General features: G+C 42.7%; 2 protein-coding genes across 10 annotated transcripts in view; one reads left to right on the forward strand and one right to left on the reverse strand.

Annotated features, from left to right (window-relative positions):
- ACOT7 (acyl-CoA thioesterase 7) overlaps positions 1 to 17,626 on the reverse strand; it is a 123,695-nt gene extending 106,069 nt beyond the window's left edge. For 2 of the 8 annotated variants that reach the window (XM_072426895.1, XM_072426894.1), the window contains exons 1-2: positions 15,089 to 15,348; positions 191 to 308 (exon numbers count right to left, since the gene is read on the reverse strand). In XM_072426895.1, coding sequence (XP_072282996.1) covers positions 191 to 308; positions 15,089 to 15,333 — 363 coding nt within the window. In that variant the 5' untranslated portion in view covers positions 15,334 to 15,348. Of the gene's footprint in view, positions 1 to 190; positions 309 to 1,755; positions 1,793 to 7,179; positions 7,282 to 12,080; positions 12,170 to 14,852; positions 15,063 to 15,088; positions 15,349 to 17,487 lie in introns of those variants that run through there. The other 6 variants (XM_072426897.1, XM_072426899.1, XM_072426900.1 and 3 more) reach the window with 6 other exon arrangements.
- A 315-nt stretch (positions 17,627 to 17,941) lies between these two features.
- Positions 17,942 to 20,789, forward strand: part of LOC140341281 (uncharacterized) — a 51,136-nt gene continuing 48,288 nt past the window's right edge. For both annotated transcript variants that reach the window (XR_011922840.1, XM_072426893.1), the window contains exon 1: positions 17,942 to 19,310. The gene's annotated coding sequence lies outside the window, so the exon portion shown is untranslated. The remainder of the gene's footprint in view (positions 19,311 to 20,789) is intronic.

The raw sequence follows: 20,789 nt of genomic DNA on the forward strand, positions 1-20,789 counted from the left end.
ATAGTTAGCATCTGAGAGCACTGCCTAGAACTGCATATCCTTTTCTAAAGTTGCTAAACTGAATTTAAAATCAGTTTGCAACATGGCAATGAGTAGTGCGAGTATGAGTGGTGACAGATCCATATAAAAATCAAAGAATGGCAGGATGACTACAGAAACCAAATGGCTTGGCCATATAACAAGTCCTCACCCCAGACTTGGTGTTGCAGTGACGAGTGCTGATAATGGCTCCAGCTTCCTCAATCATCTTCAGAATGGTTCCACCATGAACGTTCCCTGCTATGTTGGCGTCATCAGGACGCATAATCCTGTTAGGGAACAAAAGAAGATAATAAATCAATATCCAAAGTACTTGGTTATTACCTAGGGTGGAACTACTAGTGGTGCAGAAAGTAAAAGTCTACTTTGGCAAACAGGAGGATAACTGGCGTGGTATAAGGCACAGATCAGCAACAACATTAGTAAACAAACAAAATTTAAATACCATCTCCAACAAAATAAGCAAACAAATGGATAGAGGATACATTCACATGGAAGTACATTGTGTAAACTATATCACCCCTATGTGACCCAATTGACTTCTGGGCATCATGGCCTTGTCCTGTGCGTGATTTAAAGAGGTGGGGAAGTGTTCTGTAATTCTTAAACTTCCTGTCCTAGGAGGACAAATGCTGCCGATTTATAAATGCAGTACAATGCGTGAGCACCTTCACCCAGGAAATGTGTTATCGGCAGAATCCCCAGGTTAAAATAAAGGCCTGGAAAAAAAAACTAATGCAGCCACCACATCTAAGGACTGGTAAGCTGCAATGCATTACATTATTGTTCTTGGGTGCTTCAGAAATGGAGGCCTTTTAAAAGCCACAGACTTGCCCTAGATGTAGACACACACCTAGCAACTTTACAAAATCTAATGGAGTATCAGCATTCTCCATGATGGGCATTGTGTTCAAGGTGGAACAGATTTTCAGATGAAATGCAGCTTGACACAGCTTAGGAGGAGGTTACGTGCAGGTGAGAAGAAAGTCACAGTAGGTCACATACACCTGTCATTGAACATGAATGATCTGAGACTGTCCCAAGCTGATCTCCAGCTGAATACATATGAATGAAACTTGCATGTGTCTAGTGATTCCTGGAGGTAACAGCCCACCGACTCTGTGAAATCCCATCAAGTGTATGTAACTCCCTTAAATAAACCTATTTGCTCCCTTTTAGTCTGTTGACTATACTATTGTTATGTCTGTTTGATAAGTGCAACAAAACTACCGGATATTGTTAGGAATCCTGTGAGCTGATAACTTTATGTGCACTCTGATTCCCTATACATATCCTGATCCAAATTCTGGGAACAATCCCTGAACACTTTCTTACAGTGCTGGGTGCACTTTGGAGCTGGATGTGAACATCTGCCTGCCCCCACCAGTGTCCTTGCTTTATCCAATAGCTACATTCCTCATTTTTCTCATAAGATCAGCAAGATAAAAAGACATCAACATCTACACAAGTCTCCCTTCGGACACAATGTAAGTCTTGTCCTAAGTGGATCATAAAACAACATAAAACAAAGCATCCTTTTAGGCCTCATATGCATGACATCTTAACAAATCCCGCAGAATTGTCTTTTACATACTGAGCGCTGGGATTAGACATGCAAATAATAATAATTTATAAAATGTATACATTGCTGCATGAAATAAGGAAATTGTTGCAATTCATAGAAAGCCAGAAACAATACCACAACCAGCACAATACCTTGTAAGGACATCTTCCATCTACACAGGAAGCTAGGCTAGCACTAGACACTCATACAGCAGCCTGGGGATGAATGATACGTTCCCCGTGAATATGCATGTCAGTGACAACACGTGTGATGTCAGAGGCTCATGTGAAGCCCATGTGCAGCATCATGAATAGAGCCAATCTGTGAATGAACGGCGGTCTGCAGCCAATCGCAGGGGTTGTGGTGTTGCCATGGAAAGCCCTCGGCTAAATTAACACTGGGGCGGATGGTGAAATGTCTCCTGTTGCACATTTCTAAAAGCTGATTCTACAACAGATATAAGGACAGGAATAGTCCTTGGTGCACCTGGCAGTCTCATTTAAAGCAGATTTTGCAAAACAAAAGAATTAAAAATATGGAAATGGCCATTTGCTGCAGGTAATTAATACCTGCAGCAAAAAATAAACATTTAAACTCTATGCGCTAGAAATATTAAACTTGCAAAGTTACGTTTGTTTGGCTTGCAAATTAGGTCTATTTGTAGTACAAGGTTTATGGCACAGTGCAATGGTACTCCACATCAATATTTATGTCCCATTCATAAAATGTAAGATGCAATGAGGAACATTTGGTCTCCTACAAGTTCTCTAGAAATGATGGAAACTAACAGCTACTTTCTTGATTTAGTCATTTCATTGGCACTTTGTACACATTTTTAAGGCACTTTGGTCCAATACCAATTAAAAGGCAACTTTACTTTTAGCGAGAAATTCTTTTGGGGCCGCTTCAGTGAATTGCCGCCGGCTCAAACACGATCCCATCCACTCACATTTTCCAAAAGAAACACATTGCTAGTGGAAGTGTGGTTGCCGTTTAAAGACTTGTGCTGCAGACCCATGCAAATCCGGGTACCTGAGGTGCAGTTTGCTGTTTCTTAGGCTATGTACACACGTCAGATGATTCTCGTCCGATTATGGCTTTAGGGCTGATATCGGACGAAAATCTGGTGTGTACAGCGCTCGTACGTCGTCATTCATGGATCTGTACTGGCCAATCCATGGAGGAAGAGCGATTGTAATGCAAATAAAGGGAGGAGAGCGCAGCAGAGTGCCATTCCTTAATTCTCCCCCCTCTCTCCATAGGGCAGAACGACACTGTACGTACAACGCTCATTCATGCATCTTTTTGTCGTTGGAAAGAATTGTGAAAGATCCTTTCCAATGACAAAATCTAATGTGTGTACATAGCCTAAGTGCACAGAAACAGTTTGCAGTGCACCTTGGAGTAGCCAAGAGCACAATTTTACAAAAAAGGCCTTTTTTCACTTTCTCCACCCGCCAATAATTCAGGTATTGCAGCAGTTTCTAAAATCATTGTCAAAAGAAAGTTTCAACTAAATGCTAATTTGTAAACAAGTTCCAAATCCAAATACTGTGTAATGCACAAGCTTCAAAAAAGTAAAAATACAAAACTACTTGACCTTCCCTGGCCAAGCCAAATCCTCCTTCATTTGTGCCTCACATACTCCCCTACCAGATACTGCAGATCACAGTGGGAGGGCTCAGCATCAGGGACAGTGCTGCCAATCCATAAAAGCAGCCGGCAGGACTAGGGGTGGGCAGGTAATGAGTAAAAGGCTACAGGCTTATCAGTAACAATAGCAATAGTTATCACCCCGTAACATTTTGTCATCCCACTGCTGTGCAAGCTTATGTAAGAGTGACAACTGTGCTCTGAATTCAGGAGCAGGGCAGCATCATTGCCAAGCCATCACAGTAGGCTGCATACCAACTATAATCCAAACTTTTAATAGGAGGCCATAGTTTATTTCTAAACAGACACATCACAAAGATACTTGTACACTAAGCCTCAAACCCATGGCAAGTCCTTGTCACACAATCAGATTGAAGAGCTAAAAGCATCATTTTTAACAAGCGACTTGCCTTTGTTTTTGGTCATAGAACACCCCAAGTCCACCCATGCTGCCTGCCTAAGCTCAGTATAAAATGAGGACCCTATCCCTATGTCACATGAGAATTGAAGTCCTGTATCCGGTACATATCGGTCACAGACCGGAACTTTTGATGGCTTTGTAGTTTGCTGCAGTTGTTGGAATGCCGGTTAGCAATGTCTGTGCAGTGTGTAACTACAACCAGTGCTGGCCTTAGGAGTGGTGTCAGAGAGCTCATCAGACATCAGCCTAAGGCGGCTTCAGCTGTATTCTGACATAATTAGAAAAATTCAAGACTGGATTCTAACATAACTAAAACATCCCCACTAGCTTCATAACTAAAATCCAGACGAAGTCTGAAATAAAGCCAAAGGCAAAACCAGAATTCAGAATGTTTGGAGGACTGGTATTCCGTTATATGTCTATGTTTTCTGCATTATTTGGAAACAAAACGTAAAAAATATGAGCTGCAGAAGACTGAATCATGTTAGGTTAGGATTCTGCTACAAAGTTGAATTTACATACTTTGCATTGATTTCCGCATTCCCAGATCAGATCTTTAAATTTAAAGCCAAGGAATTTCAGAAGCAAATATGGAATACCAAAACTATATAATTTGACATTATCCAAAGTTCTTTCTTTCTGATGCACACCCTTTACATACCCCCTACCATGTCTAAATCGTATTCTTACTTCCTATACTCATCCTCCAACACTCAATACCCCCCACCATGTGATTGTACATCCTTGTAGGACCATCTTCCAACCATTCCTTCATATCTGATCCCAATCCTAAATATAAGGACCATCCTTCAACCCTTTCTTCTCCAATCATCCTAAATGTCTGATTCCCCACCCTTCCTAGGACCCTTCACTAATCCCCTCCATTATATACATTCCTCTATTTACCTCCCAAGACCATCCTGGACCCCCTCTTTTATGTCTGATCTCCATCCAACCTGCTCAGACTGGAGGTGTGCACATGGATAAAATCTTTACTCACCCTTGTTCATTCTAGAATAGCATGGAAAGATCCAAAATAAATGGGAAAAGCAGACATTCTGTCCCCGTGTACAAAAAGGACTATCTTCCAACCTACCCCTATATATCTGCTTTCACAATGTACCACCTACCACTATACCCTCCTACTTCAGGTCTGATCCCACATCTTTCCTCCTTTCATTTGGAACTTGTGTTTAAGTGGTGACACCCACCACAAAACTTTGTGGGTAAGCCATTAAAATATGCAACAGACAAAACACCCTTTATCTTATATCCTACCCCCTGGGGTACTATCGAATACCTCTTCCCCCTTACATCCAATTGCTAAACTTCGAAAAATGCTAACTGCCTAGCAGCAATACTTCAAGTTCTTGTATAAAATACACAAAGTCAAAAATCCTTGACCAGAATATTTATAGTACAGTCATCTAAAAAAAAAAAAAAAGTAAGTACACCCTTTGCATATTGCGTTACTGTCCCAACAGGGTCCAACATTAACTTGGTAACATTATAGAAAATGCTTTCAGTTACAATGTGTCTGTGGATCTTCTTCCATGAACTAGAGATTTTAAATCCCCATGCCCTCAACATTTAATGTGAGTTCATTCAGGGGAGGTAGGGAAACCCCAAGTTGTACCTTTTCCTTTCTTTGGGGATAGTTTAAAAGCCTTAAATGCATGTGGGCACATAGAGAAATGAGAATAGGAATGTTTTAAGAGATCCTAACAGGTTCACATCATGGAGTAGCAGAGTATGGGAGTATCCCAGTTGGTGGCTTAGGAGAGCAACCTTAATGAAAGGGGTCCTGATAACTGTGTTTTTCTATTAGTAGTAATAATCCACATCTCCAATAGAGACTTTTGCTATTCTCTATACCTTCAGCATTTCGGCTTTTTATCCAGGATGATTATTACCAATTGAAAAACCCAATTATCAGGACCCCTTTGGTGGCCTTGAATGTTTCCGCACAATAATGGTTTGAAGAACACTAGCATTACCAGTTCAACTTAAACTCGGATAGATGGCACCACATTCTCATCAAGCACTTTCTGATGCAGAATTCAAAGTCAATGACTAAAAGCTTCCAGGTCCCGAAGCAGCAAAACAGCACCAAACCATGATATTTTTACCATCATGCTTCACAATTAGTATGAGGTTCATCCCCTGATAGAGGTCTTCAGTTTTCTACTGTGGCCAAACACCCTTTCGATTGATTCATCACTCCACAGCACAAGGCTTCAGAAAGCCAGGTCTTTGTCTATTTGTTGAATAGCAAACTGTAATCATGTTCTAATGTTCTTTTGGACAGCAATAGCTTTGTCATGAATCACCCCCAATGAAGAGTAAATTGGTGCAATCTCTTTCAGACTGTAGACGGAAACACATGACACCAAATGTTGTAACAGTAACATATACTTTGATGAAATGCCGGGTTTCTTGGAAATTTAATTGGACATTGTTAAGTTGGTTTTTGGGCTGAATTTTCTGGACCAACCAGTCCTGGATACATTTATAGTTATTTGAAATCTAAACCAATGGTCGCCAACCTTTTCGGACCCGCAGACTTCCCTGCGTTTCATATGAAGGGGACATGGTGTGCCCCCCCCCCCAAGCGAGGTCCTTCTCCTGACCCCACCCTGGGGCACACTGGCAAGAGCCGTGGACCACCCGTTGGCAACTGCTGATTGGTACAACTTGTAGATAATTTTTCTTACAATAGATTTAACAATTTTAGGAAAGTTGATGATCTTTTTGAATCCCTTACCGGACTCTATGAACTCAAAACCTTCTTTCTGGTTGTCTCCCTGGAGCTCTTAGCATCATGACACCATACAAATCAATCGCATAGAGAACCCCAGATATCTTGATCCACTTTCATAATCCCAAAACCGGGTCTAATCAGTGGCATCTATTCCTGAATACCCATGTTAAAATTTAACAATTTGCAGTGCTGGTAAACAGATGTGCTCAAATTTTCCATAATTGCATATTCATTAAAGTAAAATTAGCATTTATTATTGTATCGATCCTGTTGGAATATATACATGCTCAAAAAATTTAAGTGACATGAGGGGGGGGGGTGTACTTACTTTTTCAAATGCCCATTCCTAAGCAAGTGGGTCAATATGCATTTCTAGAAAAGTTCACCAATGTTGGTGCACATATTTCTTGCAGTACTGAATATACGCCATCTTTAGTAGAGACCCTTTGCCAATTTCACCCACTTGTATCTCCTACCTTCGCACTTTTTCCACCATACACAGAGAACGAATGCCAGGCTTTGCAGCTCCCCGTAATATTGTGCCCAGGAACATCGTATTGATTCGTACAGACGGTACACAAAGAAGCAACACACACTGATATCACTGTGTTTAATACCACGAACAAACGTCCTATTTGCTCAAAGAAAACACAGCATATTGAATTGTTTGTGCTGTTTCTCTGCGTTTCTCAAACAGAGATCGGTTACCCTGAAGCAGGAATTTGGAGCCGGCAGAATTACCTGGCATGGATAAGCAGTCCCTCCAAAAATCGTCTCATAACTGTGGGACGCATCTGAAAAGGCTGGGGGTCCGGGAGGGGTACCTAGTGCAATCCTACAGATCTGAACAAGATGAAAAAGAGAACATTTTTGCACCAGAAAAATTGCCTTTGTAAGGAATTAGCCAGCCAACTATAAGCACAGCCTCTATATCATATAATGTGCTTAGCTGCAGAGCAGATCCATGTTATGTGGGTTAGGAAAGCGGTAAATCTAGGAAACTAGAAGTCCCAGCAAGCTCAATTTTTAGAATTTATGACCCAGGTTATAATTTTACCTTTATTTACCTACATTTTTTACATCTGCATCCTTTTTTTGACCACCAATGCACCATGTTTTGTTAATATTTAACAGACCCTGCTTCCAGACCATTCATTTGAATACATTTTTTCTCATAAGTATATATGTCTATTTAACATGCAGCATCTTAGGAATGTCATTTACCTGTAAAAACCTCCCGTGTGTAGACATCCATATAACCTGAGACTGCGTCTGGGTGCGGCCAACTTGGATGTGATGCCAGTAGCCCCAGCAGAATATAATATTCCTCATTATTTCTCACCAGGCAGCTATATAAAAGGCTGTGTAGGAAGGGGAGTGGTGGAGGAGCTGAGCCAGCACAGACAGTAATAAGATACTACCAGTAAAGGACAGAACCATGAGGTACGATAAGGGGCTGTGATAGGGAATCGACCCTTCCTAAAATAGTCAATTTGTCTTGCACACTGCAAGCCAATGCAAATAGAAATAATGCTCTAAATAAGCATTTATTATACTTGATTTTTCAGTTTTTTTGCAATTAAAGTTGGTTGCTAGGACTTTACCAAAGTTGTGTCTGCGGATTGTTAATTTGTATTAGATAGGAAGGGGGGCACAGGAGCTATGGTACTGACAAGTGTGAAGAGCAACACATACCTGCAGCTGCTTTCAGCACTGTTTGAATGGCCAGGAGTTATCAGGGGGACCTATCCAGAAACATCTGAACTTTGCAGGATCAGAACACCAGGTTATTATTGCAGAGGTTTCTAATAATTGTGCAGAAACTGTGCATATCCTAATATCTATTACCAGCTGTTATTATTTTTAAAGTGAAAAAGCTTTAGAATTGAACTGTTGAATGTAAGTGAAGTCAAGACAAGGAAAGTATACACAGGATCAGAGAGCACTGGCCTGCTTAGAGGATTAAAAGGGCATTTGCAGACACTAGCCATAGCTTTAAGATATTAGTGAGAGGTGGGTTGAGCAGGCATGATCTAAATGCCCCGCTGTTCTTTGGCTCATAAAGAAGAATGGAGGACATGTGCTCTGCTGCCAGATTATCAGGGGAAGCAGGAAAGCCATTACACAAGGAGCTCCAACAAGTCTGGTCGCTTTATTCACCAGCCTTCCCTGGCTAACAATGGCCAGTGGTGTCTCTTGGTGGCTTTTACTTCTCGATAGAAATTTGGAGGATGCCTCCATATGGCCTTACAGGTCATTTTCAGGGGAAGGTCTATACTGATGTTCTCCTGAAAATGCAGTGGCACCCCCAGCAAAACTTTGATTGGGGCTCCTATATTTATCCATCACACATCATAATGCACCTACCTATACCTTTGGCCATCCTATCCTTTCTAGTTACTAGAAACAGCTTTTCTTACTAGCTTTTCTGTCCTGCTCCTTTCCTAGCAACACACCTCTCTCCTGACCCCAATTCTCCCAATTTCGAGTATGCTTTCTCCTTAGCAGAATGGATAAGCTGCTGATGCAGCCAATCACAGTGAAAAGCCAAAGGAGCGGCAGGGGACACAACCTGTCTATCCCAGGAGCTAAAGTGAGGGCTTCCCCAGGAGTCAAGGGGTATTAGTTAAACTGTAGTCTGAATGTTTCGTGTTTCAGTGCATTAGTCCGAACAAGCAATGTCAATACTCTTATTTAAATTTTAAATCTACTTACATGGCATTATGAGTGCCCTCATATGATCTGTCTTTGCAGACCAAGCAAGGCTTCTGAGGATGCTGCCAGGCAAACAGGTGATATCAGAGCCGAGAAAAAAGGTGTTGCAGCACCATGCTGGAGACATGGCACAGTGCCCTCAATATCCTCAAGACATTTTATTGAAACAGATCATCATTGGTAAATGCAAAAACAAAGGCACTCAGAACTTCTGGAACATCAGTAGATATATTGAACACCTTGATTGTAATGCACGATGGGCTGTGACAGGGTCTCATTTACTGCACACTTATCCCCAAGTTAAAATCTCTGGAAAAGGTTGAAACCACTGGATTTTATATGACAGCAAACTGCCGGGCTTTTTAAAAGAGGTAAGCAAAGGCAGCCAACATATTTCTCTTTGTACATGTTCCCTTTAAGGCAGCACAAAGTTTGCTGTAACCCAAAGCAACAAGTATTCCCAAATACTTAAGAGCGGTTAGGAATGCGATTGGCTGCTTTGGGTTCCCGCACTACAGATAAACCTGCATACGTTTCAATTAACCCAACCATTAGCTCTGGTTCAGAGCAGAGCTGGTTCAGCAACTAGAAAACTATTACCTATTCTCTAGAGGCACAAATCGCTGAGAACACGTTAATCACGTCCCTGGACAACTACATAATAAGCAGATATGTGTTATTAAACAGGCCACAGGAATAAAGCATCTTGTCCCTGCTGGGCCATGCGTACCTTTTTCCAACAATTTTTATATATTTAAAGTACAATTGTGTAAACCAACTACATGAGTGAGCGCTATCACTGCACATGGGACGACTTTGTATGATCTACTGCAGTGATCTCTCCCTAAATTATTAAAGCTGTGTGGAAAGAAGCTGTAGGTGGGTGGCAGCCACTGCATTGCGACCCAACGTTTTAGTAGCCACCCAAAAACATCCAGGTGGTTAATGAAAATCTTCAGGTGGAGCGCCTTGCTAAAAGGGGCTTGGGAGAAACACTTTACTGATTGCAAGCTTGATGTTATTGCAAAAGTATCACAAAGAATTCTGGCTACAAAAAACGTGCGGGAAATGGACACCTATCTTTGTCTGTCCAGTGCCCCAAAGCCCAACCTGCATGCTTTTGGATCTTTTGATGCAGACATTGTGGGCCCCTGCAGACAGAAAAAACTGGATTTGGCATTTAATGGTTTGGGTTGTCTTCACAATATCTTACGGTATTCGTACAGCGAATGGTCTAAAGCAGCCTTTTTCCTCCTTTTTAATATTGGGGACCATTCAGATTTCAGGGAACCCCTGCTAAAATTCTTATATCTACAGCTCACAGTACATTAGCCTGGTGGTAAGAAGAACATCTTTCACCTTGCTGGCTATTGGGAAGAATGTCATTGTTTCAAATGGCCAAAACGACCATTGGTGTCAGTAGTAACCAACCGGAGAGGCACAAACCGCGCATTTAAGGAACCCCTGGTAACCTCTGGAGGAACCCTGGTTGAGAAACACTGGTCTACTGGTCCCCAGCCACTCTCTCCGCTCCTCCGAAGACCTACAACTGACTTCCTCACTCATAACCTCATCACATGCACAGCTACAAGACTTTTTAATTCTCTGGAATGGTCTTCCCCGTCCTATTCGGCTTGCCCCTACTTTCTGCCAATTTGAAAGAGCACTTAAAACCCATTTTTTTCAAACTTGCCTACCCGGCTTCTTCTGTCTCCTAAACCCTCACTAATTCCCACCACTACATATCTCCCCTCCTATTGTGTAATACTTCCCCCACCTACTAGATTGTAAGCTCTTAGGGGCAGGGTCCTCTCCTCCTATGTCACTGTCTGTCATTTGCAACCCCTATTTAATGAACAGCGCTGCGTAATATGTCGGCGCTTTACAAATCCTGTTTATTATTAATAATAATAATACTGTATGTATGTTTTTGCATGCCAAAAGCAAAGTCACCAACTTAATGCCAATTCAAAGTGTCATTTGGAAATTCTCTTGTAACAGTTTCTTTTTTCTGCTTTTATTATCTAACATTTGCAATGGGGCTTGTTGCCAACAGCTCAATGCTTTACCATTATACCCTGTCACCATTTTTAAAAGATGCAGGTAAAAGCACAGAAACATTATGCATTACAAATGTTTAGTTACTTTTCCTTTCCTTTATTCATTTTTATTGACTTGGAATGTGACTGTAAACTTGCTGGAGACAAATCCAGAAAGGGGTAATTCTCAAGCAGAGCCCCCCTTTATCAGGAATGCCCAACTATTGTCTACAATGGAAAATAGCGGTGCCTATGATTAGAGCAAGGTCATATTGTGGTATACACCCCTGGGAAACACATTTTTTTTATAATTTGGCACCCAAAAATTGGTGCTATTTAAAAATATACCACAGTATAAATCAGTTAAAAATACAATATTAAAATCAGGTCACTTCTGTTTATTCACCATGTAACATATGTAGTCACCTGCCCAATATCATACATATGATTTCCATAAAATGATCCATTAGGTGCCGACATTGACATTGCCCCTCTTGCTGAACGGTTTCTTTATCCTGAGGGACCCTTTCTGTGATCCTGTTGTCAGCACCTAAGGGTCCATTTTTGGAAAACATTATTGATTGGGCCACAGCAGCAGGGTTTTTGGATGTCTGGAGGCTTTTACAAGTAAACCGCACGCCTAAAATAAGTCCAATGCACATATACCCATGTGGGAAGATTTTTCATGACCTGGTAGCAGGGTCTCGTTATAGAATAAGCACAGAGTCTGCGAATATTGACCTCTCCTGTATGTGCTAGTTGCAATGAGCATTTATAGAAGAAGATCAGCAATGACATCAGGACTTGACCTTTTGCTGCACTATAGTGATTTACCAACACGTGAGCAGAGGAAAGGGGAATGACCCCTAAATCTCATGTGCTGCATACCTGTGTGACGTCATGAGTAGATAGCAGATCTGCTGATAGAGCGACCTCAGATAGAGATTTGCCTACAGATATCCTGCTTGCCAGTGGCACTGAAAGAGGGAAAAATTATTTTAGGACCCTTTACACACCAGGGTAGTTCCTTTCCTTGCCCATTATTATGAGTTGCATTAGGCACCGCAGAGCATTGACAGACCACAGCAGACCAAAGATCAAATCAGATAGACTTTTTGTAGTGCAGCAACGTCCCTTGCAACACAGGAGTGCCCTAAGGTGCATTAGGGTGCATCCGAATGGCACCACAGACCCCTTCACACATTGGGTCAGATCAACTATCATGAGAAAACCTAGGTGACCTTGCAAACCTGAAATAATTTGATCCAGAATTAAAAAACATGTGCCAGCTAATAGCAAATGATCTGTAGGAAATCCATTACAGGTACTGGATCACCGAGGTTCTCCCATGATAGTCTACTCTCTCCAGTCTTGGAGAGCTTTAATAAATCATGTATTGATTTTAGACCAAAAGTTCGAGTGAGCGAGACATGCTGGGACTTTTACTACAGAAACAACCGTGACACACTCTTTCGAAAGGAGCCACTGCAATCCAAAGCGGTGTTAGAGAGGGTTAGTGCGTGTTAAATCGTGCAGTAAATCAGGATTTTATAACACAATCTGGTTTATTTAACAAATAAACACTATTGGATTTTATACTGGGGCATTTTTATAAGGCAAGGGGGTGTATATAAAAAAAAAAAAAAATACACTAGTAATACACAAGTGGCATTATCTGCCTGGACTGAGAAAACTGCAAGTCCTATACTTGTTAACAGTCAGGTCTTTACTGATTGCCTCCCTTCAATATTTCCCTTCCAATACTTTGATAAAAAAAAAATATATATAAACATTTATAAACATTTAGACTATGTCAGGTGGATGGTCCATGTGCAGGAACAGTGTTCTCCCTGGCCCCTTTTAGCTGGGTGCACCACCCAGCACTTTTCAGTAACCACCCGGCTGTTTTTGGATGGCTACTGAAGAATTGGGCCACAATACAGGATCTGCCACCCACCTACAGCTTCTTCCCACTGGGCTTTCGGGGTTGAACACTGATGTGGCTACAATGGGCACAGCTACAGGCATTTTTTGGGGCATTATCAAACACTTAAAGTGACAAATTGGCGATTCAGGTAGGTGGTTATTGCAGAAAGTGGCAGGTGATGACCCTTTTGCAATAACTGCCTGCCCGATCAGCACCAAGATGTCAATATTTTCAGAGCTTCACAGCAATCCTGGCACCCCTTGTGTGTTCCGTGAGGTACATCATCCCAGCACAGGCAATCAATGTTCCTGAAAATCGTCTCAAGAAGAAGGAAGTTGGCAGCGCCCTGCAGAACAGATAGGTGGGTAACTGTGGGTGCAGCTCCACTTTAAACAGAGACAGGTGCAGTGTTGAACCCAGAATTTTCTTTAAGCTGGGTGGAAAGAAATTGTAGGTGGGTGGGAGCCCCCATAATGTGACCCAACTCTTCACTAACCATCCAAAAACAGCCGGGTGGTTACTGAAAAGTGCCGGATGGTGCACACAGCTAAATGGGGCTGGAGACTTTCTAGTGTTAAAAAGGAACTAATGGCCAAAAAAAAAAAAAAATTTACTTACCTTCAGTCCCACAGCGCAGTTGATCCCTCCAGAGATGTCTTCCATTGGGTCCTGCGTCGTCCCAGTATCCATCTTCAGGCCGGGGCTCCATGCACCGCCATCTTCCCTTCTTACTCCGGGTTCTTCTTACTTGTCACCCAACCCAGGCGTGAGATCGGGTGATGTAGAAAAAAATGGGAAAAAAAACTTGCTGATCTCACTGCGCATGCCTAAAAACCAGTTGACTGTCATTTGGATAGGGTTTCTATTTAAGTCTGTGGAGATGGTTCAGGACAACCATGAGACACCGAAGAAGAGTACAAAAATGAAAAAAAAAAAAAAAACAAGGAGAGGTCTCGGTGGCTTTGTTATGTTTCTAAGCGGTGGACTTATAGGAAACCCTTTGACCTTCTATCAGTTCATGGATTATATATAATAAGGTCAGGAAGGGAGAAGAAATCCAAAACAGAAAACTAAAATAAATGAACAGAAAGATAAACAAAAACAAAAAAAAAACAAAAAAGGGAAAAAGAATAAAAAACAGTCTAAATAAAAATATAATACATGACTGCCATGACCATGGACCCTGTAAATATCCTGTTTCCCTGAAAATAAGCCCTACCCTCAAAATAAGGAATTCAGGGTTTGGAGAGTTATGATGATGTTCCAGAAGATGATGACATGACTAGATTTAAATAAATGTTGATTTTTTGTTTAGGAATAAATGTCGATTGTTGTTCATGAAAAACTAAGACATCTCTGAAAATAAGCCCTAGTGCATTTTTGAGCAACAATTAATATAGGACACTTAATAAGATATCTTAGTTTTGGGGAAACTGGGTATATATGTTGGTGCTCTATAAATAAAAGTTAACAACAACAACAGTATAAAGCAAAACCAACTAAACCAATTTCCCAAAGCTGGGAAATCCCTCCACTAAACTCACACACAGCAAAATAAACCTCAGCAATTCTCTCCTAACTCCCCCCTCCCCGTATTATTCTATATTAAAAACACTAATGTAATAATAATACTATAAAACATTCACAGTTATATAAACAAACAACATAATATATTGTAAAATAATAACAAGCATTTGTGAAATAAAAACAGAAACATCAAGTTCTGTCTTTACAGATGAGTTGAATTTTGGATTTTCGTTCATGATCACTCAGGTGAAAATCCAGGGTCAGTGAACGGGTCCCTCGCCCCTCTTTTACGATTCGCTGACAACACCATCAGTATAGGGAATGGAGAAGGAGCAGTTGGGGTCTCCTGTTTGCCCCCCCTCTCCATAGGACAAGTAGTCACTTCCTGCACAATGATTGGTTACAATGTCACATGAAATGATTACACTCCACAAAATACAACCTGCTTTGTGTTTCTCCGGTATTTTGTATCAGATGTATCCAGCAGAGAAATAAAAGGACAGCATGAATCATGTAGAGAATAAACACTAAAAGCTGTGACCCTTTACCCCGATTCCCGGCAGAATTTGGCTGGCACACAAACCTTGCTCCTCCCAGAATGCTCTGTGCTACGGAAGCCTCTATGATCCTAAATATTCCCAAACAGGAGAGACCTGAAACCATGGAGGAGCTCTCCGAGCTTCCCATAGATTCCAAATTTCTAATTCTTCAACTCCCAGCAAGGCTGACACCTTACACCCACCTGACACCCCAGGCACAGGTCCCCTTTACACGTATGTGGAGTGTTATTGTATGCACATTAACATGCTTTGCCTTGAAACCAAACTCTGGGATATCCACATATTGTCTAAATACAGCACGCATGTGTATTCTTACGTCAGTCCAGGGGTACTTTGTGAATTAATTCCATATCTGCACCTCGGTGCATGTTTCCTGTAATACAGACCAATCACTCCTGTTGTCTGTCCTTGTGCAGGGTGCCTGGTCTTATCTCCGCCTCTCCTGTAGTTTTCAACAGGCAGCATGTAGTGGGTGGGGCTTCTGGGCTCCTCCCACAGCTCAGCTAATAAGAAGCACAGTGATGATGATGAGGTCACTGCTACTTTTACATGGTAACATCTGGGGATTGCAAAAGCATTTGATGCTCACGCAGTGGGAATTAAGGGATATACAATGAAATATTTTGTGGCCAGAGTTTAGTTTTAAGGTTGAATGGGCTGCTAGTGTATTACCATGAACCATAAAGCACAACTGCAACGTTATATCCATTGGTAGTGCCTGCCATGCTTTGTGGCTTGTAGGTTTGGTGCATTGCAGCGCCATTATGGTTCGGCACTGCCTGGTATATGGTGACAACACTCCATTTCTGTTTACCAAAGGTGATTCTGCGTGGTCACCCTGTCACATGGGCTACCGAAGGAGAATACAAGCGGCCATTTCAATACACATTACACAGACATGGACCAGCGTTGTCACCATTAGCTAACCCGCCCTGAGAAATTTCATCGCTGCATGTAGACAGGAAGTGGCACCGAGATGCAGCTAATGGTAAAGAGCAAGACGTTTGTAAATACAGAAAATGAACTGAAATCCTCGATTTAATAATAGAAAAATCAGTGAGGGGACATAGAGGTCAGAAAGTATCTGGGCTGCCATGGTTACCCGGGGGGAAACGTCAGCAGCAACACACAGCTGTCACCGCGGGCAACAGCAAATCTATGAGCAACTTCTGTTTCCATAATCCTAAATATTTATCACAGAGAACTACAAATACATCGCCGTCACCAAATACTGACACACCACTGGTACAGTACCGTCCCCATACTGCATACTGGCACGTAGCTGTCCCCATGCCAACCCACCACTATCCTCATACTAATACACCGCACGCCATTCTGTGCCTAATCCAACGTACTACTGTCAACATGCCACACGCCTGACGTGCTGCTGTCCCCTTACCAACGTGCCACTGTCCACATGCTGCATAACTGACGCCCCGCTGTCCTTATGCCAACCATCAGCTGTGCCCACATTGACGCGCCAATGTCTATATGACCCAATACGCTGCTGTCCCAATGCCAACACACCACTGTGCACGGGAAACATGCCAATGTGTTGCTGTCTCCCTGGCGATGTGCCCTTGACCCCATACTGACACACCGCTGTCCTCATGCCAGACTCCAACATGCCACATGTTGCTGTCCCCATGACAATGTGAGCCATGCTGGCACGCCGCTGTCCCCACTCCGTCACAACACTGTCCACATGCTGCAGACCTGATGCGCTGCTGTCCCAATATGGACACACCACTATCCTAATGCCGCATTCCGACATGCTGCTTTCCCTATGCCACACGCTAATGCTTTGCAGTTTACCGACGCTCCGACAGCCTCATACTGAGGCTCCCATACTGACCCTCCCACGGCCCCATACTGACCCTCCCACGCCCCCATACTGACCCTCCCACGCCCCCATACTCACCCTCCTACTCACCCTCCCACGCTCCACATACTCACCCTCCCACGCTACACATACTCACCCTCCCACGCACTCACCCTCCCACGCTCCACATACTGACCCTCCCACGCTACACATACTGACCCTCCCACGCTACACATACTCACCCTCCCACGCTCCACATACTCACCCTCCCACGCTCCCCATGCTGACCCTCCCACGCTCCCCGTACTGACCCTAGCACCCCTCATCCCTTTCTCTGCCCCCTCCCCCCTTCCTGGGCCTCTTTCTGCACAGTCACTGATGACGTCACGCCCACCGTGCCGGGTTTGCTGCAGCCACGTGCGGGGTGCTGACATCTCCCCGGTATAGGTGAGCGCTCACCTGCTGATTTGGATGGCGGAGGCTGCGGGCTCCTTGTGCTGAGACATGGCCGTGCTCTCGGGATGGGTAAATGCAGAGTGTCCGGCTGGATGCTGAGCCTGGGAGAGATGACACCGGTCAGCCCCGCCCCATCCTGGCATTGAATGAACTGACACGCCCCCTGTGACATGGTGGGCGGGGCCACCTGCAGGCCCAATTCACAAAATGCTGCATTCCCATTACAAGGTATGATGACATATACAGAATATTCACCCCACTCACACCTCCATACACACCTCTCTGACCATGCAGGACTCCATTATATAGGGCTGGGGAAATAATAGCAAATATCAGGGCTTTGTGATCACTCCTGCCTGCAGCCCACTGATGACATCATCACAGCCTAGGTAGGGTCACCTGTGACATCATCACAACCTATGTACAGTCACCTGTGACATCATCACAACCTATGACATCATCACAACCTATGTACAGTCACCTGTGACATCATCACAACCTAGGTAGGGTCACCTGTGACATCATCACAGCCTAGGTAAGGTCAGCTGTGACATCATCACAACCTATGTACAGTCATCTGTGACATCATCACAACCTATGTGCAGTCACCTGTGACATCATCACAACCCAGGTACAGTCACCTGTGACATCATCACAACCTTTGTACAGTCACCTGTAACATCATCACAACCCAGGTACAGTCACCTGTGACATCATCACAACCTAGGTAGGGTCACCTGTGACATCATCACAACCTAGGTAGGGACACCTATGATATCATCACAAGCCGGGTAGGGACACCTGTGACATCATAACATCATTTTATAGTCATTCCTCCTTTTTTATCAATGTCCATTTAGTTGTTTATTCACTGCAGACCTACCTAATACCCATGTATAGACCGGCCCTGTCCTGTCTACTAATGATGTGATATACAGTAATGGAGTGTTCAATGGTGGCATTCAGTCGGTGGTCCATTGGGCACATTGGACATAAATACAATACCCAATAAACATCTTCTCACCCCCGATGACTTAACTTAATGACTTAACTTTGCCAAATATTAGTTGAGCGTTGCACTCCAATGGAGGATCGACCTCCAAGATGCTTTCCCATCGTAAATTTCCTGTCTCCTTGGATTGCCATGTTAACTTATTGACCAACTCCAAGCTACTGGACCACCAGGAGACCAACTGGAATATCAGTGGGTAGCAATCACATCGGTAATAATGACACCCCAAGTGATAGAGACCCTGTACCCAGGATACTCATTTCACCAAAAATCCTCCCAAAAATGTACCATATTTTCTGTTATCTAACCCTGTTGGGTGCCACCATCTTGGATGTGATACCAGAAGCCACAATACATTTGAAGAAGAAAGTCGTGTCCCTCAATCTCATACCTCAGAAGATTTTGGGTGCTAGTGAACCTCTCGATAAAACGAATTAATTGAGGGTTAATGGGAAGAATGTCCCTTTTATGGAGATAATCTGCTCTTGGAAAAAACTCCAACCTTATAAAAGATCAAAGGTGTCATCCTATTGGCTCTGCCAAATGGCATTGACCTCCGAATAATGTGGACACCATCAGGTGGAAGGTCAATCATGGAAAACCCAAAAGAACACAGGAGGAACCTTATAGTCCAGGGGACCCAGGTGGAGAATGGCTGCCCTATAGCAATCTTCTTTTGCTATGTAGGGAGCAGAGCAGCAGAGGAGCTGGGCCAGCAGAGAAAGGATCAGGACAGAGAATCAGAGAATTGACTTTTCCTGGAGTGATCAAATATTCCAGCACATTCAGAGATGTTTAATGGAAAACACTGCAAGTAAGCATTTCAAATACTTTGTCCTTCTTCATTTCTCTCTGCAATGTTTTAATGCCAGGCATACATTATTAGATGCATTCTGCACCCAGCAAAATATTAACATTTCCCCAACTGTTCTAAATATGTTCAGGGAATATTGATCATTTCCCTGCCTTGCACCACTCAATATCAAATTTGGCAGAAATCTGATGCCAACAGGATGCCAATGAATGCCAATCTGCCTGCCATTGAAAAGTCACCACCTCCTAGCTTTTTGTTGCTCAATGCGGTGCAGAGCTATGCAGCGGCTCATGTTGGTGTTTGAGTATTAAAAAGCCCAGCATAAGTAAGTGACATTGCCAAATATATAAATTACATATACAGGTAGTCCTTGGGTTAGGACATCTGGCTTACAGACGACTCCTAGATAGGAATGGGGTTTCCCTGCTCCCTTGTGTGCAGGATGGAGGCTTGACAGGTGGACAGTTTGCATGACTTGCAGAAGAAATCTTTTGCTAAACACAGCTGAGGTTGGGGGTGATCTTGAGGGGGGGGGGGGTAAGTTCTTCTGCAGCCTCTTGTAACTCTTTAATGACCAAGATGAACTTTGCAGTTGTTTCTTTTTGCATATCAGCTTGCTCCAGAAGTTATTGAATGTGTAGGCTTCATAAAGTCTTTTTTTTCTTTCTTTGTGATCACTCACAGTGAGGATTTTATAAAGTAACTGACACCATGCTGCCTAAAAATATGTTGTGACAAACATCTGTCCTAATTGCATTTATTAAAATAATGTACCTGTTCCGACTTACACACAAATTCAATTTAGGAATAAACCTACAGTCCCTATTTCATATGTAATCTGGGGACTACCTGTATAATAAATGTTTTTAGGATTGTTTCCTGTTTGGTATGTGTTATTATTATTAAACAGGATTTATATAGCGCCAACATACTACACAGCCCTGTACAATAAATAGGGGTTGCAAATGACAGACGAATTCAGACAGTGACACAGGAGGAGGAGAGAACCCTGCCCCGAAGAGCTTACAATCCAAGAGGTGGGGGATTTAACACACAGTGGGAGGGGGTATAAGTAGTGGTGGGAAGTAGTGAGGGTTTCAAAAGACAGAAGATGGGTAGGCAAATTTAAAAAAATGGGTTTTGAGCGCTCTTTTAAATGCTCAGAGCACTCTTCTGGCCAGCATTAGCTGTACACTTCTTGGCTGCAGAATGGAGATATACAGAACACTGGATTACTAATATTAAATAAGCGGAAGTTATCCCCCTCTGAATTATTAAATTGACCTAGCTATGTGTGTGATTTATTATTTATTTGTGCCTATTATCAAAGGATCTATTTGGAAACCTTAAGGTACCATACCGCCACCTGCTGGCCAAGGTTGTGTATGTATAAAACTTTTTATTAACTCCCTAATAAAATAAAATAAACTATATATATATATATATATATACTGTAACTGATTCTACATGTTTGTGTTA

The sequence above is a fragment of the Pyxicephalus adspersus genome, chromosome 11 (assembly GCF_032062135.1).
Source record: "Pyxicephalus adspersus chromosome 11, UCB_Pads_2.0, whole genome shotgun sequence".
NCBI lineage: Eukaryota > Metazoa > Chordata > Amphibia > Anura > Pyxicephalidae > Pyxicephalus > Pyxicephalus adspersus.